Raw genomic sequence first — 24412 nt, forward strand, 5'->3', positions numbered from 1 at the left:
AATATTCCATTTTAGACAACTCAATACAACTGTTTTAACTTCAGAAGAGTTAATAATAGCAAAAATAATAAAAAAATGCAGAGTTATTAAAGTGATCTCTGAAATTCCTTCACTGAGATAAAAACCTTTCACAAGCAGCTAGATCCCCCACTTGCATTTTCCTGATTAGAGGCATCCGTTAAGCTAATTAAATTGGTGTAAATATCATTTGGAAATGCACTTTGTGGTCAGAAGTATGCCGACTCCCAAACACCACACCCATATGAGGTTTTCTGAACATTTAATTTCAAAACCAAGGATATTGACAGGGAGCCGGTCCTCCCTTTGCTGCTCTAACAGCTCTCAATCTTGGGTCAGGCTGTGGAGATGTTGTGGAAAAGAGAAGATGTTGTAACATGGCTGTGGGCGATAATGTTGGGCAATCGGGACTGACTAGAAGTTCATGTTCCAGTTCATCCTGAAACAAATGGGGTCCAGGTTTGGACTTTGTTTAGGCCAGTCAGGGTATTCAAGTTTGAGTAAACTATTTCAATTTATTTCGCTTTGGGCAAAGAGCACTGACATGCAAGAGGAAAAGGGTCCGTGTACAATTGAATGCTTGATTTTATGAACAGAAAAATGCAGCGTTCACACATTTATATCAGGGTTATGTTTGGATTTGTGTTTTTGTTCATGTGCAGGTGCAGATCAGTTCGATCCCTTGTTATCTCATGTGTGTTTAAACCCCTGGTTGAGTTTAGTGTGGTTAAACTATATTTTTCTTAAGCGTATTCCTTGATAATTTCAGATGTTATGTCTGGATTTTCTTTCTTTTCTGTTTGTGCTGTATGTTACTTTAGCAACTAAACAAGATTTGAAAGAAAGAAAAGAAAATGAAATTACCCAAACTTAAATAAAAAAGGCAATTTATAAATAAAAAAAACTAATAAAAATGGAAAAATTAAACAGCGAGTTGACTTTTCAAACATTCTTCAAATATCTTCTTTTTTTTTAAGAAAAAAAGAATGAAAGAAGAATGAAAGTCATGCAGGGTTGGAATAGTAGGCTTGAACGTCAGTAAATGACAGATTTTTTGATTTTTGAACTACTTCATAAGGAGGGATAGTTCAACCAAAAACTGAAAATTTACAAAAAATTTACGCACCCTCAAGTGATTTTTTCCTGTTGAACACAAAATATGGTACTTTGAAGAATCTGAGTTGTTTGAATATTTTACATTCCTAATAAACAAGTATTACGGAAGTCAATAGCTCCTTTCACACAGCGATACCAGTATCCGGAAAATTACTGGAAGCTATTTACCAGTAAATTCAAAAAAGCGCTGTTCACACAGGCAGTTTTGGAAGTTTTCTAGAAAAGAGCATTCACACATCCATTGCAAAATACCGGTAAATTCTGACATCATTAACCAGAAATGACCTCTAAACAGCTGCGCTTGCATTTGTAAACATAGAAGGGGTCTGACTTTTGTTGATGGTTTACATTACAAATTCTGTGGATGGATGAGTATTGTGAACAACTTCGATGAAAACATATGGGGGAACACTTTCGCATGTCGAGATGTACATAATATGTGTGTTTGTTGGCGCTCACCGGCTGCTTCACGTGCACACGCGTCAAGCAACTGAAGCAGAGCTTGAAGGTAAATTAACAGCGGTTTATCATAAGCATTTTATCGATAATTTTTTACACAGTTGGCATTAAGACAGAACATAGAAACGTTATCTGACTAACATCTAGCAGCTAAATGTGTCTGAAAAACTATTTAAAGGCTTTTATTTTCATAAACACTGTGGATGTGAATACATCTGAATGTTCTGATTGGCTTGTGTAGACATCTCACTTCAAGAAACGACTAAAAACTCAACTATTTAGTCTCCACTTTCCTTCCTAATCTTAACTACCTCTCTGGCTATACCACTATCTGTACTCTCTCTCTCTCTCTCTCTCTCAAAAAAAAAAAAAAAGTTTCTAAGTTTGCTTCTTAGACTTTACACACCTGAAACTTGTCTATAGCACTTGTTCACTGCTGCTCTTATAGTTGTGTAAATTGCTTCCTTGTCCTCATTTGTAAGTCGCTTTGGATAAAAGCGTCTGCTAAATGACTAAATGTAAATGTAAATCTAAATCTCACGTCAGTGCGTTCTAATGAACGCGCTCTTTCTGGCAATTTTCCTTCTGTGTTCACACAGAGCAGCATTCCGACAAATTACCGGTAATGTTACAACGTCCCTTTCCGGAAAATTGCCGGAACTAATTTACCTGTATTTTCAAAAAGGGCGTGTTCACACATACAGACCTTTCCGGAAAATGCAGGTGATTTTCCGGAAAGGTCTGTATGTGTGAAAGGGGCTAATGGATACTGTTTTCCAACACTATTTAGAAGAAACAAACAAACAGGTTTGTGAGAAGTGACGGGTGAGTAAATGATAACAAAATGTTCAGTTTTGTGTAGTTCCCCTTAAATATCATCTTATTATTTTCAAGAAAAACACATCAAAGCAACCTTATAATAAGAGAAAGTCACTGTTTAGTGATAATATGACTTGTATCAATCTTCATGTAAGTGTTAAACCGTGGTCTGGGTGATGTCACTTGTCCATGCATCATCATACACCATAAGCATACAGCACAAAACACAAGCCACACACTTGTTGACAGAGCAAAGGTGACATGCCATGGGCCACAAACACAAAAGCCATATTCCCACTTATTTGAAGTATAGGCCAAAAACCCTGGACTTAAACCATACTATTATCCCTCAACAAGCTCTAGTGAAGATGAAATGAAGATTTGCAGAGAGATGGAAAGAGATGAGCTGATGATGTCATACATACGTACATGAAGGCTGGACTGAGAAGGCGAGATGTTAATAATGGCAGAGCTGGTGCCATCTGCCTGTTGTAAACCAGAAGCATTACTGTTAGTTGGTTAACATTAGTAAATACCTTTAATTTACTGACCAACAAAGTCAAACACATGCAATTATATTATCTGAGACAGTCAAAAGTATGAAGCGAAACCATGTACTGTATCAGTGTAAATAGTAAATGTTTCAGGTTGCAACTGGAATGTGTTAGATTAAAAATCCTAAATTCAACTAAAACACAGGATCAGGAAGGGTTTTTTTAAAAGTGCAATACTACTTTCTGATCTGTATTTAAGATTACACACTTAGAAAACACTGTTCTATACCTTTTTTCTAAATGTGGTCCAAACTAAAATACCCTGGTTACAAAATAGATGTGATAAGATTTTAAAGTTAGGAACTGACACCCCAAGTAGCATAAAGAACTTAGAAATAGTCTTAAAATGTAAGCTACTATATTTTATTACCTTCAGACCGCCTGTAACGTTTTTAAATTCAGCTACCAAAATGTAAATATCACGGTGGCAGAGAGAGAACAAAAGCACTGCAAGTAAACAAAACACATGCAAATAGAAAACAACAAGTTAAGAAAAACTCTTCATCGGTTAGACAGCAAACAACACCTGCAAATACAGAAACGCTCTGCAAATAGTGAGAAGGGACTGTCTGTGGACTGCAAGAAGGGTGTAACATGAAGGGGGCATAACTTGTAGTAGATGTGTAACTTGAAGTCATCGAGACTCACATGTCAAACCTATACTGTCGGCAAGATGGCACTGTACCCATCACAGTTATTAACGTCAACACCTACCCCAATCCTAAACCCAACCATTATAGTTATTAATGTCTACACCTCCCCCAATTCTAAACCCAACTGTCACAGTTATTACCATCTCTACCTACCACAACCCTAAACCCAACCGTCACAGTTATTACCATCTATACCTACAGCAACCATAAACTTAACCGTCACAGTTATTACCGTCTATACCTACCACAACCCTAAACCCAACCGTCACAGTTATTAACGTCTATACCTACCACAACCCTAAACCCAACCGTCACAGTTATTAACGTCTATACCTACCACAACCCTAAACCCAACCGTCACAGTTATTAACATCTATACCTACCACAACCCTAAACCCAACTGTCACAGTTATTATCGTCTATACCTACAGCAACCGTAAACCCAACTGTCACAGTTATTACCATCTCTACCTACCACAACCCTAAACCCAACCGTCACAGTTATTACCGTCTATACCTACAGCAACCGTAAACCCAACCGTCACAGTTATTACCGTCTATACCTACCACAACCCTAAACCCAACCGTCACAGTTATTAACGTCTATACCTACCACAACCCTAAACCCAACTGTCACAGTTATTATCGTCTATACCTACAGCAACCGTAAACCCAACTGTCACAGTTATTACCATCTCTACCTACCACAACCCTAAACCCAACCGTCACAGTTATTACCGTCTATACCTACAGCAACCGTAAACCCAACCGTCACAGTTATTACCGTCTATACCTACCACAACCCTAAACCCAACCGTCAGTTATTACCGTCTACACCTACAGCAACCGTAAACCCAACCGTCACAGTTATTACCGTCTCTACCTACCACAACCCTAAACCCAACCGTCACAGTTATTACCGTCTATACCTACAGCAACCGTAAACCCAACCGTCACAGTTATTACCGTCTATACCTACAGCAACCCAAAACCCAACCGTCACAGTTATTACCGTCTCTACCTACTACAACCCTAAAACCAATCGTCATAGTTAATACCATATATACCTACCACAACCCTAAACCCAACCGTTACAGTTATTACCGTCTCTACCTACCACAACCCTAAACCCAACCATCACAGTTATTAACATCAACACCTTCCCCAACCCTAAACCCAACCATCACAGTTATTAACGTCAACACCTTCATCAACCCTTAACTCAACCATTATAGTAATGTCTACACCTTTAACAACCCTAAACCCAACCGTCACAGTTATTAACATCAAGACCTTCCCCAACCCTAAACTCAACCATGGTAGTTATTAATGTCTACACCTTCCCCAACCCTAAACCCAACCATCACAGTTATTAATGTCAACACCTTCATCAACCCTAAACTCAACCGTCACAGTTATCAACGTCTACACTTTCCCCAACGCTAAATCCAACTGTCACAATTTTTAATGTCTATACTGTACCTACCACAACCCTAAACCCAACCATCACTGCTATTAACGTCAACACCTACCCAAATCCTAAGCCCAACCATAATAGTTATTAACGTCTACACCTTCCCCAACCCTAAACAAAACCGTCACAGTTATTAACGTCTACACTGTACCTACCACAACCCCAAACTTAACCATCAGTTATTAACGTCAACACCTAGCCCAATCCTAAACCCAACAATTATAGTTATTAACATCTACACTTTCCCCAACTCTAAACCCAACCGTCAGTTTTTAACATCTAGACCTACTCCATACCTAAACCCAACCATCACAGTTATTAACGTCTACACCTACTCCACTGAGCATGTACAGTCGTGAGTTGGTGCACGCCATTGTAGTTATTTGCAACCGGGGGTGATCCCAAGTTGGCTAACTGTCTTGACAAAATAAGAAAATGCATAAAAACATTTGCTAAAAATGTTCTTTGGAAAGAATTTCCACGATCCTGCCAACAACATCTCGTTGTGACATATAGCATAGTCCAATGGGATCTCGATAACTGCAAGTTATGCCTCTACTACAAGTTACACCCCTTTCATGTTACGCCCCTGTTTTGCAGTCCACAGATAGATACACTTGCAAAAAGCACAGACTAAAACAAATATGTGTCGGAGAATCCCAAAAGTGACAAATTTCAGACCCCCAAGTTTTTTCACAATTCCGTTAATCGTAAATTCTTAATTAAACACAAAATAATCACAAAATAATCACAAAAAATCCATATAATCCATATTTTATCCATATAACAAATCATATAATCAAATTAGATTTATTTCAGTTAGCAATTTATTGTTTTACAGTACGTGACTTTTAGATGTTGCATATGCAGGGCACATGATGAACATGGTGTCACCTGTGCACTCTCAATCATTACATTACATGGAAGTGGGCGGAATTGTTTGTAGCCTGTGCAGTAAGCATACGCGAATGAAGTGCAATTAATTTACATAGTCAATGCAAAGATTGGATTTAGCATCCTGTGGTGTGAATTAGGCATTTGACAAGCTTCAGACTGCAAAAAAAGTTTGAGCAAACAAATCAGAACAATGGAACCGACAGAAAATCAAGCAGCTTACAATGATGGAAACTGGTTCCAAAAAAATTGGATAATGGCCGCTGGACATGACCAAATTGAAAGACATTATTTGTGCTTTACATCTCTGGCTGGTATTATGATCTGCGTAAAATCGATTGTTGTTAAATTGATGTGTTCCTAATTTGTTATGTTTTTATATTTCCGCTGATAGATTGTATACTTGCAAACAAGTATCTGCACCAGAAAAGGTGTGAACAAAATGGCCTACAGGAACTCAAAAGTTGTGACCCAACTAAACCATTTGGGTAATCTCCTGGGGAGGTCATGTCCATATAGTAACAAAATAGTTATCTTTCGCCACGTTTGAGCTCTCTCAACCAACATAATATTAGGCAAACTTTAATCCGAAAAGTAAGACTGATTACCCCTTGTTTAACTGATAAAACTTAACATAATGGCTATGTTTACGCAACCAGCCACAGACCAGCTGGATATATACAGTAGATGAAAGAAGATGACAGTGTTTATTACACTCAAACACATGCAATCATATAGTCTAAGACAGTCAAAAGTCTAAAGCAAAAGCAGATTTCCAGTTTATATGATACATCTTTGAGGTTGCAACTGGAATGATTAAACATCCTTATCAAGGCACATCTGACTGAACTACATACTGCACAACACTTAACAGTTCCAGTTAAGATGAGTTTTTTAATAGCATAATGAGGTATGACACGTAAACATAGCAACACATCAGATCTGCTGTATATACAGATGAAGGAGGATGACAGCATATATTATGAAGCAGACAGTGCATCGGGTCGCCAGGTCTGAAACTCTCAGACGAAAATGCAGTAGAAAGAGTCAATGAGGTACAGATGGCAAACCTACCAAATGCTCCTCTCGAACCTGCGGTTTGCGAACTCAGACAGCACTGTGTTTCTAGCTGATAGATAAATCATTACCAAGGTCAGGACCATGAAATGCGATTCCCCGATGAAGAATGACACCCCGAGATTGTTGTTTTTCCTGGATGGGGCTCAACAGTGGGTTTTTTCCAATAATAGTTCTAACAGATGAACAGAAGGACTCTACGGTAGGATGAGTTCATGCGGCAAAGCGAGCGCTAACGCTAATTAGCTGCAGACACAACACATTCATATTGTGCAGTTTTATGCCTCCCGATGCTAAATCAAACCATTGTTTTCTATGGGAATGTGTCGCGGGGAAAGTATCACGCCAGCCATAAAACAATAGTGGCGAAAATGCATTTTGCGGATTCAAACAATGGAATAAAATAATTAAATTCTGAAGAGGGAGCGCTCTCAGAGGAGCAACAAAAATCTAGGGTAACCGTATATGTTTCATTTTAAAGACATTCGTCCCTGTACGCATTATGAAATGCTGTAATAAATAACATGCGCAGTGCAAACATTTCATATAATTCAAGTGAAAATCTTATTATATTTATGTCAACAAATGCTCCCCTCAAATGGGTAATATATCAAGCGAAGTACAGCAACAGTTCGGCTGTTACACGGGGAATAAAAAGCAGTTTTATAGTCTGTTAACTGTATGCTAACCAATGTAGGTCTTTAAACAATGATCAGATATATGGAATTATACCATTAAATTACAAAAAACTAACAAATATATAAATAACTAATAATTATGATTATAAATAAATAAATAAATAAAAAAATGATAAGAACACAAAAACAAATAACTAAAACGTCTGAAAACATGACTTTTTTGTCGATATTGAGATTACATGAAAACAAAAGTAATAAAAACAGATTAATAAAAAAATATATGTAAAAACTAATCTTACATTTTATCCAAAATACTTATATTTATATACCTCTTGCTTTTGATGCATAAAATATTAAAATAATGAAATACTTTATACATTATGTACAAATAATTAGCAAAGCTTATTATACATTGTATACCACCTCTGTTGTGGTTACTATCATTAATTAAAACTAAAACAAAACTTTCTTTATTCATTTGTTTTTGTAAATTGTGAAAAAGGGGTGGTCCACTATGATATCATATTTTAATCTTTAGTTGATGTGTAATGTAGCTGTGTGAACAAAAGCAACATCTCTGAATGTAATACGCTTAAACTTTGGACATTGGCTTTTACAGAGTTAGCTTAGCAAAGCCTACAGCGAATGAAGTTTGGGGAATACAAACAAACACATTCAGGCTAGTGAAATCACAAGCATTTCAGGTTACACGCATTCACCATGTGCATACACCCCACGCAGCGAACGGGCGTGGCCAGAGGGGCAGTAATGTTATAGCAGAGAAAGCTAAAATGCTATCCAAATGCTGCTATTTCCACTGAGCTTCTTCTGTTCCTGTATTTGGGCATCCAAACGACATGACACAAAGTGAGAAGTGCTTATAATTTAATTTTAATTATGTTCCAGAGAATTATAAAAAAAAATTGCTAGCACAATTTTGTCAAAATATTGCTTTGGCAAAGGAGAGCTTCCAGAGTCTTTCTCAGTTCAGTGCTGAATTTGGCACAGACGAACCTCCAACAGACGAAGCTGTGGACTGTGAGCCACAACCTGTAAATATTTTTATTTGTTAAAATTTACCTATTACATGCACAGTTTCCAGCGTTAACAGTATGTGTAGCGAGGACATAAACCAGGATGTAAACAACAGGAAATGCTGTTTGGCACCGCTAACAATTTAGCTACAAATTCATATTTATCCGTCAAACCGCTGTAAACAACCACAATCTTCAGCAGCGCTGCAGTGTCTCTCTATGCAGCCGCTTTCCCTGCGTTCCACATCTCAAATTACAAACTTGCAAAAAAATCAGAACGTTTCATATTACTTACACATGATTACTCCAATATATATAAAAGACACTTGTCTGATTTTATTTTAGAGAGCAGGCGTGAGGTTCAGCTGTGTGCTCTTCATTTTCTGTCTAATTCAGGCACAAACTGATACGACTAACAGCTACTCTGACTGACTGTTTACACAGTGCAAAAGCGTGTGCTTGAAGGCGCTTGACGCTTTTCCTGGTGATGTGGAGCCGATCTGTGAATCACAGCACATTATGTTAGCTGATCAATCAGAGCCTTTTGAGGGTGGGCCTTTCAGAGGAACTAGGAAATAGTTGTATATAATTAAAATAAGATATATGAAAAAATTATGTAATTTTCTACAAATGAAGCACATTGCTTTGCATCTTATGAACAACCCAGCCTTAAAAATACACAAAAAATATATATTTTTAGATTAGAAAAAACTGGTAACACTTTATTTTGATCGTCCTAATTGCACATTTTGATCTGTTGCACTGTAAAAGTTGGCATGTAGATGCAATGTAACTTTGATTCAACAAAATGCATTAAAGGGACCATCAAAACAAAGTGATACCGAAATACTATGTGATGATTAGAACTGTTGCTTTGGCACTTAACTGAACTAAAATTACAAACTGAAAATAAAAATTAAATAACAAAAGCATTCTCAAAAATGGTTTAAACCACACTGAACTGAAATAAACTCTGAATTTACTAGAACTATGTTAAGTTGCTTTGACAATCTACAATGTAAAAGCGCTATAGAAATAAAGAAGAACTGGATTGAAATAAAATGTAAAATATCAAATATAATATCAATAAATATTACAAATATACAAATCAAACTATTTTACAGTCTCATATCTAAATAAGTAATCAAATCCAATAATGTCTTTAAAAACACAGCAACTTCAGATAAAAACAAGCGCAAAGCAATTTATCACATCCCACAGTAGTTATGTTTCCATCCAAAAATGCAAATAAACTTTATGCGCAAAACTGGATTATTGCATTAAAGACGTGCAAAGAAAGCAGCGCTTCCATCCAACGAGTCAAAGCGAACAAAATCGTCACTTCCTGATAAACTGGCGCCAAATATCAACAGTGAAAACAGAATTTACTGCTAATAAATGACTTGCGCCTCAGAAGGCAATCCTGACACACAGTGAACGCGCAGTGGCGTTTGAAGGTGTCAGACGCGGAGTACAGACGCTCTTGATTCTGGAGGTCATTAATAATATAATAACACTAATACTTTAATGGTAAGGCGTTTTAGAATGACCAAAACAACAGTTCAGATGGTTTACAGTGTGCTCAGCCTGCTGGTTTGTCCATTCATTCACTTTTTCATCATCACATGATCCCTTATAACAAAATCACATGACCTTTCTTAATGCGCATACTGAAATTTGTGCTGTAAAAGTGTTTCCATCACAATTTATGCTCATCTTTTCTTATCGAATAAAAAGTTTATCCTACTCAATTATGTGCATAAGTTTTTTTATGCGCATTTTAAAATGTATGCGCATCATGATGTTTCCATCCCCTGTTTTTTTATGCGCACATCCAAAATGCGCGTTAAAATTTGTAATTGAAAACATAGCTACTGATAAGCCCGAGATATGGCATTCCCTCAGTGCATCTGTCACACATGCTAATCATGCTGAAGCAGTGCTGATTCCTCTGTATTGTGATGCACATGGTGTGGCTGATTATAATGCTATGGTAGGCTGGTGTTACAAACAGCACAACCATGCCAAAGCTGTGTCTTCCCATGCAGCAACCACATCCTGCTGAAATTATGTGAAATCAAGCTTACTCTTTTACACCGCAATCTAAATACAATCAAGAAAGCTGGATGTGGCATTAAACATCAGGAAATAAACTCACTAACTGTTCTGATAAGTACAGGACATGAATAATAACAGTCTTCTGCACTGACATGAGGACATTCTAAGCACGGAGTAAAAAAAATAAACTAAATTGTTGGAATTTACCGTTAAAAAACTGCCACTCAGAAAACACCAGAACTTTACTGTAAGAAATATGCTAGCAATATTTTAGGTTTCACAGAATGAACACAGGTGGTGATGAGAAAAACAGATTTACATTCTAAAAAATGCTTACATAAACACAACAGTTGGGTCAAATATGTACAAACTCAACATTGGGCAAATTTTATTTATTATTTTCTATATTCAATTAGATTTTTTAACACAACTGTTGGGTTTGTCAGTATTGTATTTGTACAGTATTTATCAGTATTTGTACAGTATTGTATCCAGTCTTGGGTTAACACAACCAAGCATTTTTAGAGTGTAGAAACAAAGCCTTTACCAAACAGTTTTTATCATAAGTGGCAAAATGTATAAATATATAATTTAAAGAAAAAAAATATATATCAATGAAAACCACAGATGTAATTTTTCAGCTTTCATGTTTGCAAATATCCACTGAATTAAACTGCTGTAAAAATGCATCAGATAAATATTTTATTATTATTACGAATCTGTTAATCAGCTTCAGTCCTTATCAAAAATACTTAATGTTTTTAAAGATTACAGGATTTTAACTCTTTAATTGCCAGGTTCATAAATGATGTCACTGATTTGGTGTAAAAAAACCACACAAAATTATGTCTTTTCAATATAAAAAGTAATTGTGGACTGGACTTTTTAAACTTTTATCACAGTCTTGGACATGTGAACCATAAGTAACAACATTGGCTTTAATGCATTGTTAGATTTTCATTTTTTCTCCCTAATTTAGTGTTGGTGGCTGTTTTTTCCCTATTGACTTCTATTATCACCACATTTGATGGTTCATAAATACACAGTGTTTTTATTTACGTTTTATTTTTTTCATTTATTTATTCATTTATTTATTTATTTATTTATTTATTTATTTATTTATATGTAGTTCTGAGAGCTGAGATGCATATTTTGATGTTCTCAGATACATCAAGGTAAGTGCGCAAAGGTCACTCTCACACTCACAGACACACATTCACACACTTTAATTTGCTGTTATACTCCATATAAAATCCAGAAACTTAGCTCTTTTGCACAGGCCTATCTAAAGGTTTAATGGTGCCAACTGATGATCAACAGTAAAAATTACAAATGTTACCTCTAATAAAAGTTTTTTTTTTTTAATTCAGTCCACATTTACTTTTATATTGAAAAGACATCATTTTGTGTGTTTTTTTCACCAAATCAGTTACATCATTTATGAATTTGGAAATTAAAGAGTTAAAATACTGTAATTTTCTAAGCAATTTAGTAGTTTTGGACTGAAGTTGATTAACAGATTTATATTTATCTGATGCCTTTTTACAGCAGTTTAATTTAGTGGATGTTTTCATCCCTAACATAACTAAGGGGAAGTAAATTTGCTCATAGTGTATTGTCGAGTTCTTTAAAAATGTCAAATATTTTACAACAATTTCTTTGTAGTTCATTCAAAAATATTTAGTCTCTGGGGCTACTTCACACAACAATAATGTAGCCAAAAACAGGTTTTTCCCTTGCGTTTACAAGCCAATATTTTCAAAACAATCCAAATTGACACATCCGCAAAAATGGCCAAAACTGCACTATTACATATGGCAGGCAAGTATTTAGCACTTCCACCTTGCTAATAAACCTGTAACACCGTGTCCTAACTACACACTATGTTCTAAGATTCCAGCGACAAGCTATTTGGCTGTCTGCACCAAACGTGACACGACTAATACCAATCACTGCACTCCCAACAACATTGTAAGGCTTATAATCAATACATATTTAACGTATTTGTTTTATTTTTAGTTTCCTAGTTATTTTATTTTCAAGATCTGAGGTAAACTACCTGCTGCTGCTTTCAGTAGTTTGGCAAAAATGTCATGTAAAATGGTGTTCAAACTTACATTCAGTTGAAGTCAGAATTATTAGCCCACTTTTAAATTATTTTTTCTTTTTAAAATATTTCCTAAATGTTGTTTAACAGAGCAAGAAAATTTTCACAGTATGTCTGATAATATTTTTTCTTCTGGAGAAAGTATTTTTTGTTTTATTTTGGCTAGAATAAAAGCAGTTTTAATGAAAAAAAAAAACATTTTAAGGGCAAAATTATTTGCCCCTTTAAGCCATTTTTTTTGATAGTCTACAGAACAAACCATCGTTATACAATAACTTGCCTAATTAATTACCCTAATCTGCCTAGTTAACTTAATTACCCTAGTTAAGCCTTTAAATGTCTCTTTAAGTTGTATAGAAGTGTCTTGAAAAAGATCTAGTAAAATATTATTTACTGTCATAATGGCAAAGATAAAAGAAATCAGTTATTAGAAATGAGTTATTAAAACTATTATGTTTAGAAATGTGCTGAAGAAATCTGCTCTCCTTCAGAAATTGGGGGGGGGGGGGATAAACCTGGTGGCTAATAATTCAGGGGGGCTAATAATTCTGACTTCAACTGTATATACATATATAATATATACAAAATGGTGTTCAAACTCACATATATACCCTTCAGTGTTTGGACTCTCAGCAGTGAATATTAAAACACATTGAACTGAACTAATCTAAACTGAACTGAATTTAAACTCAAAACTGAACTACACTGTTTCAATTCACTATAATCTTCTATGTGTAGCTGCTTTGACACAATCTACATTGTAAAAGCGCTATACAAATAAAGATGAATTGAATAGAATATATACTGTATATACCTATGTAATATATACAAACTCACATAATTTATAACCGAGGTGATAATTGTCATATTAGTTTATACTGTTGTTTTGTCGAAAGATAGTTGCAGAAAGACAAAATAGTAATATCACGCTTCGTTGGTGGCAGATGATTAGGACAAAAACATGTTTTAACATTTTATCGCAACACATGTAATTAGGATACAGTGTGAGGTAGTGACTATGTGCCATCGGTGACTTGGTGCTTGTATGTAAGATGTGTCTTCACTTTTGGTTGATGGTTAGTGAACCCTTGAGCAACAACGACAACAACAACAACACCATGAACTCCACTGTTACTGTGTGTTTGTTCATGCTTGCCTTTAAATCTACACCTCCCTATGGTACATGATGCCATTGGTTGCATAGACTCTCATTTTTGCGTGCTTACAAAAACATGACAATGGCATCCTTTTTAAGAACATCCACTTTGAAACCCATTTTCAAAGGTTTCAGCCCCAAAAATGCAATTGTCATGTTAACAAACAAGCAAAACCCCTAAAAATGTCCATGTTTTTGGCCAAAACGCTGTCATGTAAATGGTCCCTGAGTCTTATAAATAAGTTTTAAAAACTGGGCTCAAGAAGCCATCAGACTGGCGGCTCATAAACAGGGACCTGGTGGCGAAGGCCTGTCATCGAGCGCTCTCGTTCCCCCAGAGTCGACCCCTAGCAGGGGAGGTGTGGGGTAGGGGGTGGCAGTTATTGTGGCGCCGGTGGTGAGCAGCCAGGAGCGGGGGGATGCAGTTGCCCAAGACGAGGACTTACCACATCAGAGGGAGGACTGAACCCTCGCAGCGCCTTCTGCTGTGTAGTGCCAGGGCATAATAAATACAACAAGAGAGAGGACTCCACGCAGCTACTCAGTAGAACAGCTAATTAGGACCAGGCCGCTTTGTTTGCTGTTGTCCTCCAACTAGAGGAGTTGCGTTACAGAACAGTTTGAAGTGCACACATTACTGGGGCTTTTTTTCACTGTCTAAAGGCCTTTGGGCAAAGCCACCAAGACGTCGGATCAAAATCAAACCTTTTCAGTAGTTCTCCCTCAAGCCTGACCTCAGAAACCTCTTCAAAGCTCCTCGACATTGGTACTTGCTTTTAGCGCCCCGTTTCTGAAGTATATCATTTAACCTGCTCAAAACCATAGCAAATCCACAAAGCCACCGGGCTGGTGTTACTTTCCCCTATGAGGTTGCATTTGGCTTCAAGCTTTAAGTGACGAATCTGATCCAGGGAGCAATTTTTTTTATGAGACCGCTGGGGAATAGTTTTGGGGTCTGGGCCAAGCCGAAGCAAAGGTTTTGGGGAGATGATGAGGCTCAAGTTTAATTCAGAGCAGTTTGCTATACTCCTGTGTACACCACCAAGCACAAGCTATTAGAGGTGGAGATGTAATAAGTTATAATGCTTAGGGGAATACAATAGAATACAATAGTACACTGGCACACGCCATCTACCGAATGCAATTTGCATGGTGCAATTACCGATTGTGGAGGTCTGTTATGAGCGCTAAAGGCGGTGGTAGATTCAACAGACTATCAAGATCTAGCACAGTTTATTAGAAAATTAAGGCATAATCAGCTCTGAACAAAATATATGTGCAGAGACAAGCTTTTAAAAGAAATGGTGAACAATTTAGAAATGCATATTATTAGTGACATTAGTGGCCATTACTACTTAATGAGTGTGCTTCAACTGTTGCACACATTACATACAAGAGATGCTCTGCAATTACTATTATGTCAACAGATGAGCTAAAATGACACTGTTATAATAGTTTTTTAAATGATTATAAATTAAATTTGACAATATAGACCAGGGGTGTCCAATTTTTTTCTTATAAAGGGCCAAAAACCAAACCTCATTGAGGGCTGTGGGACGAAAGTAATTATACCAGTGTTATACAAGTGTATTACATCAAAGTTTCCATGCGTAATTTCCTAATTTATTTCCTTATATAATTTATTTTATACAATGCAGTACATTTGAAAAAAGTATAATGAATTTATTACAGTAAAAACATAAACAATGCCATTAATGACACAATGGAGTTCAATGATGAATACACTACGCTGCCACCTGCCTTTGCTTTGATTTGATCGCCGATGTCTTGTGCATTGCCATTGCATGACAGTATTTACATTTTTTAAAAATCTGATTCATTAACAAAACAAACAAACAAAAGGTTCAATTAAATTTAAAACGACTACCTTTGTCAAAGATATTCACTCCAACCACCTCCCCATCACTCTCCCTTTCTCCTCAAATGGCATGGTGTGTCAAATCAAAGGTTAGAATGGGCCAACTTTAGCCACGGGACCTAGTTTAGGCATCTCTGATATAGACCATATAGATGTAGAAATGTTTTTAAAACCCTTTTTTTGCATGACACATTGATGCCACGTAACAGAATGGCTCAATATGCATTGTCATTAACATTGTATAAGCATTGATTTCTCGTGAATATGCATACATATTTTTAAAAGTGCAAATCAGCTCCTTGTGTGGTTTATTTATCACAATACAAAGAATACAATCTATGAATAGTAAGTTTTTTTTTAAACAAAGGCTGAGAAAGAAGAAGAGGAAATGAACACATAATCAGCATATCATAATGATATGCTGAATGGAATAATTTTTTTTCATGGCATCTGCACCACAGCAAACAGCTCAAACTTGGCCAATTATTAAATGTGATAACTGATAAGATTTTCAGGAAAAAAAAAGTCTGTTCACGTGTTCACAATATTTTTAAGATGAACATGTGCAAAAAAAAAAAAACTATTACACCCATGAAAAAAATAAAATGTAATGAACAAACAATTCAACAAAAGCCCATCTATAGAGAAATAAAGAGTTGACATACCCATTTTCCCACAGTTCCTTCACTTCCTATATTCCATCAAACATTTCTGATAGACAAAAATGAGGGTCACTGGGGATTCTACCACAGATGACTGTGGTTGCGGTCCCTCTTTTATTTATGTAATCCAGAACGAGCCATCTGATGGAAGTCCTCATACAAATGCACATTTATAAATAAAGCCGTGGTCAAGAAACATCTGAAATCAGGAGCAGAACTGGAGGAGATGTTTATTGTGTATTCAGCAATATATTTTCAGAGTCAAACATGTGGTTATTTCCTTAGCATTCAACTGATTTCAGTCAAACCACAAATGGTGTGCCCAACGATGCCGTCTGAATGGCCGTGAGCATTGGCGTCCAAGCCAGTGGCACTCTGTTACATGACATTTAAAGTTCATCGATGGGTTACTAATGGATAAATAAGTTGACTTTGTCACACATACTATACAAAAACAAAAAACCCAACTCGGATTAGATCAATGGAAAAGGTGGCAAGTGCAGCAGAAAAGAGCCCCATTAATGGCCCTTAACTAGAGCTGGGCGTGGGCTCATAAAACTGAGCTCAAAAGGGCAAGCGTGAAGTATTCCTCTTTCCACTCTGCAAACGACAGAACGCCTCACATCCACAGGGAAGTCCTGCCAGCCTGCCTGGAAGGTCAAAAACCTAAATAAACTGTCGTTTGGGAGCATGATCCATTTCCAAGGAAACCAAGTGGGCCATGCGGTCCTAAATCTGATATTCTAGTCTCGTTTTTCTTCCAGTGACTGAACAAATAAAGGCTGAGAGGTTAAAGCCGAGATGTGGAAACAATTTTTCAATTTTCCTAATCCCCTTGATCATTTTTGATGTTGTTTTTATTTATTTTTTTGGGAGTATTTTTAGGTCGTAGTTATGAGAGGGAATTGATGACAGCTCGAGGAGGCGTCATTAAAGCTGGCCTCTCTCTTCTCAGAAAGCGAAGCGTGTCATTGTCTCAAGATGGTGTGAGCCTTCATCGCACATGCTAGCGCCAAACAGTATTCCATCACGTTACTGAATTTATGATTTCATTACACACCCACCCCCCCTCCAATTATGCCGTAAGTTGACTAACACTGCACCATAGCAACATTACAAGTCTGGTTTGGCCAAAAATTTTACGACTCGTATTCTAATCACTGCCTAAAATTAATCATTTTTTTAATCATTTCTGCTTATCCCCATCTGAATTCAAGTCAATATTTTGATACAAACTGTAATGCTGTCTTTCTGCCCTTCAAGAGCAGCGTTTCACTAGTCACTGTTTACAAAAGCAATGATTTCTCACAGCGGCAGACACTGTGTCCCGATGGCAATACCATGGCCCAGACATTTTAATGGACAGGATGTGATTGCTGTTTCACAACCAGAATCCCACCTAAATTGCACCAATAAAGGAAAACTACCCCTGAAGACCTTATAAAGTGGCGTGTATGCTCAGAAGAGCTTAACCTTGCCATGACAGCATACTGTAGTTCATACTCTAACAGGGCTCTAAAGGAAGCCTGGAGAAACCCAAGCTATGTGACCAATGAGCTACTGACTACAAGCCAAGATCACTAACATCATTACAGACAACAAAAACGAGAGTGTATTCACAGCTATAATGCAGTGGTTCTTAGCTTTTTGGCAACCTTTTTTACAATAATATTTAAAGGCCCAAATACCATTTTATTGTGATTTACTGGATAAGGTACTGTAAATATTAATATGCGTTTCTTTTTTAAATATTTACCAAATTATGTTTTAACAGATCAAGGAAATTTTCACAGTATGTCTGATAATATTTTTTCTTCTGGAGAAAGTCTTATTTGTTTTATTTTTGCAAGAATAGAAGCAGTTTTACATTTTTTTTAAAAACATTAGGGTCAAAATTATTAGCCCCTTAAAGCTATATTTTTTTCGAACAAACCATCATTATACAATAACTTGCCTAATCACCCTAACCTGCCTAGTTAACCTAATTAACCTAGTTAAGCCTTTAAATGTTACTTTAAGCTGTATAGAAGTGTCTTGAAAAATATCTAGTAAAATATTATTTACTGTCATCATGGTAAAGATAAAATAAATCAGTTATTAGAAATGTGTTATTAAAACTATTATGTTTAGAATTGTGTTGAATTTTTTTTCTCTCCGTTAAACAGATATTGCAGAAAAAAATAAACAGGGGGTAATAATTCAGGGGGGCTAATAATTCTGCCTTAAACTGTATAACGCAGCAAAACAAAGCATCACAATGTCAGATTTTTCCAATATCGTGCAGCCCTAGTTTGTAGTACAAGTAGTTTGGCAGTGTACTGCCATTAGACGAATGAGATTTCTTACATATTGCAAAATAAAGTGGATTTTAGTTGAGTTATTAAAACTATTATGTTTAGAAATGTGTTGAAAATAATCGTCTCTCCGTTAAACAGACATAGGGGAAAACATAAACAGGAGGGGTTAATAATTCTGACTTCAAATGTATGTATGTGTGTATATATATATATATATATATATATATATATATATATATATATATATATATATATATATATATATATATATATATATATGTATATATTCAACTTTTATTTGACTTAATACTTTGTAACATTTATAATCACTTTTTCGAACAAGTTTGAATAAAGTAAATGAATCAAAAAACATATTTTAAGCAAATTTGAGTTCTATCTTTATTTACAAAAAAAATTCAGAACTTCGCAAAGTATGCCTGCTTAAAAATGACTGCTATGACATCTGTATAATATCCGAAAAAAAATCAGAAATTTTCCCTAATTAACAATGCATTCAATTGCAATAATCAGAAAAAAATAATGAAACCTTTGACAACTGAGATTGAAAAAAGAGTGATCATACCTGTCCAGGGATTAGAGGCTCCTTGTCATCAATATCAACCAGAACATCATCTCTAGGTGTGTGAGCAATAACTTCTGTTGATGGAAATTTACCATACATACTGTAAGTATAATGTTTTATCCACATAATCAGATAAATTCACTTGAGAACTGTGTATCAAAAAATGTCATTTGAATGTTTCTAAGTTGATTTGGTTCTGTTCTCATATCTCCCTAAACTCTCAAAATAAATCTACAATTCCACAATATGACAGATAGCTGGCGTTACAAGTGTCATGTTAGTGTATTGTAAAACAAAAAAGTCAAAACGCAAAGTGTGGATTTCTTAGACAGTCCATTACCAACTTTCCCCCCATTTTCCAATTAAAAAGAACTTGGAAAAAATTGGGGGGGGTAGATTGCCACATTAGGCAGAGGCAATTCACAGTCCATTAAAGGTAAATATTTTAACAATGAAAAGTAAGTGACTGTTGCAAAACAATTCAATACTCTACCAAACAAGCTACCTACAGTAAATCTTGAACTTATAAATATTGCACAGTGTGTCTGGAATTTTTATCAGAAGTTTTTGCATGTTACAAAATACATTCAAGCTCATCTTGTGTAAATCACATATACACACTGCCTCTGAAACGTTTTTAGATCTGGTTAAATGTTTTTTTGTTTTTGTTTTTTTAATTAGTAAAAAGCTATTTGCAAGGTGCTTTTGCATTTCATTCCTTCACAGAAATGTGTTATATGCAGATGCAGTATCATAAACAAAGTATCAAATTATCACTGATTTTATGAAATAAGAATTTAATTCTGGATAATCCAGCACAGCTCTTTGATAAGGTGGTGAACTCTCCTTCCTCTCCATGAAATGGATTAGAAGAGCACAATATTTACTCTTTCTTTATTTGAAGAAAGTGGAAAACAAAATCATCACTACTCAAATTGTTTTGCAATTTTTTTGCAGCAGATTAATTAATAGTCAGATTCAGGTTATAAGACAGGTTGGCTGAAATTGACCCACATTTGGCAGGTGTTAATGTGAACCCCTGCTCTACAGAATACACACATTTGTAAATGTATGAGTTGTGTTGACAATATTTCAAAAGTTTTTAGATGTGCAGTTAAGAACAATACAATTTCCTTATTTTCTCCTCACCGAATTCCTCTTCTGTTGAGTCTCTCTCCAGACTCTCCGGCTGGAAGTAGAACTCATTGAGCGAGTGGACTGAACACTGGCCCACCACAGGCTTCCTGCCAAACTGCCGGTTGTCTATAACCTTGATCACCAATGGGGGCATGTAGAGCTCTTCCTTAGGCAATCGCTGAGGAGAGTGCAGAAATGTGAACAATAAAAAAAAAAAGAGTGACGCAAGGCTTCCAAACATTTAACTTGCAACAAAATGACATGTTTACTTCTTCACTTCAGTTGTAATTCCAAAGAACCTTCCTTTTCCCTTCCTCTTGTCCTTTGTGAAAGCATTTCACACCCTAAACTGAGGCAAACATGACACAGGACTGACCAGGACTGACAGTGCAAATAACTTTCCCAGTCTTTCAGCATTCTTTCCACACTATGCCTCCCAGTTGTAGATGAGTACTGGAACCGAATCCAGACTATCTTACGCTTTAGAATTAAGAACTGACGCTCATTGCTGGGGAACATTGTTAACTGTGCCAGTCATCACTCATGAAACATCCACCAACCGAAGGACACCATGACCACATTGTATATAAGTCTGTCACAACTGGTTAGCGGCATGCTGTAACAACACATTTGATATCTTCACAAAGAAAATTCTGAAGAGGGCTTAGCCAAAGGTCAACTGTATTTACTATTAACCATTGATTGCTACAAAGAATTTTTGCATTCGTCCGTGACAAACTCACATTGAACTATCTGGCTTTTTAAAACTGTTGGTAAACATGAACATAAGCAAGATCTGGAGCTTACGACATCAATGAACAGGGTGTTGACATCAAAATTAGGGTTCTTCTTAGTATTTCGAATGACGCACGACTGAACCACAGATCCGCCACATTCCACCTGAAGACTGGGAGACGTGACACTGGCCAGCTGGAAACTCTTCAGGTTACGCAAACCCCATGCCAGTATCTAAGAGTTTCAAGGTTAAAAGGTCACATCAAGCGCAATGAGGTTTTGTATGTACCAAACACTCTGGGGTTTAGGTTTGGACTCACCTCAATAGCAGTGCGCTGTAGGACAGGTTTTATCCCCTGTGGCACCATGTAGACGTTTGGTTCCCTCTGTGGTGGTGGATAGGGCAAATCAGAGTCCTCTGGCTAAGAATAAAAGACAAATCAAAGGAAATTATTTTTACCATTATCTAAATAAAACTTAAATCATTTGGTAAGACTTTAAAATAACATCACATTTGTGACATTGGTAATTCAATCAGTAATTAGTAATTGTACAGCATTTATTGATCTTTGTTAATCCTATTTAAGACAAATGTTTCTTTTTATGTTAGTTTACAGTGCAATAGCTAAAGATAACATCTGATCTAGTGTATTTATGTGAATGGCGAGATTAACTATTAGTAACAATTAAAGATTAGTTGTTGTTGAACCGCCAACTAATCCAGCATATGTTTTACGCAGCAGATGCTCTTCCAGCTGCAACACATCACTGGGAAACATCCATACACACTCATTCACACACATACACTATGGACAATTTTAGCTAATGCAGCTGTACCACATGTCTTTGGACTTGTGGGGGAGACCAGAGCACCCAGAGGAAACCCATGCGAACACGGGGAGAACATGCAAACTCCACACAGAAATGCCAACTGACCTAGCCGAGGCTCGAACCAGCGACCTTCTTGCTGTGAGGCGATAGCACTACATACTGTGCACTAAACATTGTGCACTTGTATAACATGCACAAAAAATATATTTGAAATGGTATTAAATGTGTGCAAAACTTTTGTATAACTTCTTGTGCATTAATGAGCAAACACAAACAATTTATTATAAATTAACACCATAAAAGGCTAATAAATGCTTTAAAAATACATTGTCAATAGTTCATGTTAACTAGTGCATAACCTAAATGTTCAAGTGTGTACAAATTCTCTCTTTTTTATTAAGAAAAGATGTGTGAAAATACACTGCTTCACATAACTGCAAAGGACCCATTGTACATTTAGACCAAACCACACAAACACTGTTCTTTCTTCTCTATAAGCACAACATTTGCATGACACTCCCCAATTCAAAAACGGGTGTGAAAACAAACAAGGAATTGGTTACTAATAGCATCAACAAAAAGTCAAAGATCATAACTTCACATGCCAATCAAAGTTAGCAAATCGCACCACAGCACACGCACATGCACGCAATGTTTAGCCTAGACTGCATAGTGCCAGTGCAATTGTTCGATGAATGGCACTACTGTTGAATACAATAGTGCTCTGTGCTTTGGAGATATGTTTCAGTCATGGAGAATTAGCTTATGTAACGTCTAACTTCATGAAGTGAAGGCAAAGATTTAAAAGAGCGTCATAAAAACAGACACACCTTTAAATGGCAAATCTATCCAACAGTGAGAACGATCCCCAATAATTACACTAATTCAATATGTACAAGCCTTTAAATACAAATATAATATTTTAGAATTACTGCATTCAAAGGTTGAACAAAACGTACTCAAATGTTAATAGGATGTGAAATTTACATTTTTGCTTTTGGCATCAGCAACATATATTGCATTCAAGATAAACAATCGATCAGTTAATGCAGTGGTTCCCAAAGTGGAGGTCGGGACCAACCTGGAGGGTCATGGAACAATGTGTGGTGGTCGTTTTGTAATTTTCAAAAATCTAATTTGATATTAAAATATTAGAAAGCATATTTTATCCATAACTTTCCCAGAGATCGGTTGCTGTTGGAAGGGCATCCGCTGCGTAAAACATGCTGGATAAGTTGGCGGTTCATTCCGCTGTGGCGACCCCGGATTAATAAAGAGACTAAGCCGAAAAGAAAATGAATGAATGAATTTTATCAATAACCTACAGAAGAAAAAACAGTATTTAATATAAAAAGCATGTAAATAAAAAGTAAATAGATATTTTTTCCCTTTGGATTGTGGCCCCTGATGTGTTTATATTATATTAATGACAGCAATAGTGTCAGTTGCAGCAGATTGATTTCATAGCACCATGGTAAACGTTGACACCCTTACAGAGCTTGCGTACATCTATTTTTAAAGATTTTTAAAAATCATACTGAACATGGAGGATATCTCCACTGAACAGGCGGGCTCCAAAATAAACTAAGAATAGACTTGTGCTATAAACACTGTGCATAACACCAGTCTCATTGGATGAGGTTAATATTAAAGTTAAAAAAAAATCAATAAATTACAGAAAAAATGTAATGGTTGTTAGAGTGTTGCACTTTTTTGTGTGTTGTTAATATGCTTGCGTTTATATAGACCTATTGGTGTTTGTGAACCATTGTGTGCAATATTTGTATACTTATAACCAACTTTAAGAATAGTGGAGGTTGCGAGTCACTGGAATTGTTATTTAAAGGGTCGCGGGCTGAAAAGTTTGGGAACCCATAAGTTAATGGAGGGGATATATAAATGCCAGCTATATTTACATAATTTACCAAACTGAATATTTAAAATAGGGCGGCATGATGGCTCAGTGGTTAGCACTGTTGCCTCACAGCAAGAAGGTCGCTGGTTTCAGTCCTGGCTGGACCAGGTTACATATATGTGTGGAGTTTGCATGTTCTCCCCATTCGCATGGGTTTTCTCTGGGTGGTCCAGACCAAAGAAATGCAGTATGGGTGAATTGAATAAACTAAATTGGTCGTAGTGTATGGGTTTGTGTGTGAATTGATGTTTCCCAGTACTGGGCTGCGGCTGGAAGGGCATCTGCTGCGTAAAATATATGCTGGAATAGATTGCAG

At 36.3% G+C, this 24412-nt stretch overlaps 1 protein-coding gene across 4 annotated transcripts in view; it reads right to left on the bottom strand.

Moving 5' to 3' along the window:
• Positions 1-24412, bottom strand: part of dysf (dysferlin, limb girdle muscular dystrophy 2B (autosomal recessive)) — a 145939-nt gene that overhangs the window by 48330 nt on the left and 73197 nt on the right. For 3 of the 4 annotated variants that reach the window (XM_056461356.1, XM_056461357.1, XM_056461355.1), the window contains 4 exons: positions 21671-21772; positions 21423-21584; positions 20628-20793; positions 19479-19552 (listed from right to left, as the gene is read on the bottom strand). In XM_056461356.1, the coding sequence (XP_056317331.1) occupies positions 19479-19552; positions 20628-20793; positions 21423-21584; positions 21671-21772 (504 nt within the window). Of the gene's footprint in view, positions 1-2841; positions 2899-19478; positions 19553-20627; positions 20794-21422; positions 21585-21670; positions 21773-24412 lie in introns of all 4 variants that reach the window. The other variant, XM_056461358.1, reaches the window with a different exon arrangement.

Source organism: Danio aesculapii, chromosome 7 (genome assembly GCF_903798145.1).
Source record: "Danio aesculapii chromosome 7, fDanAes4.1, whole genome shotgun sequence".
Lineage (NCBI taxonomy): Eukaryota > Metazoa > Chordata > Actinopteri > Cypriniformes > Danionidae > Danio > Danio aesculapii.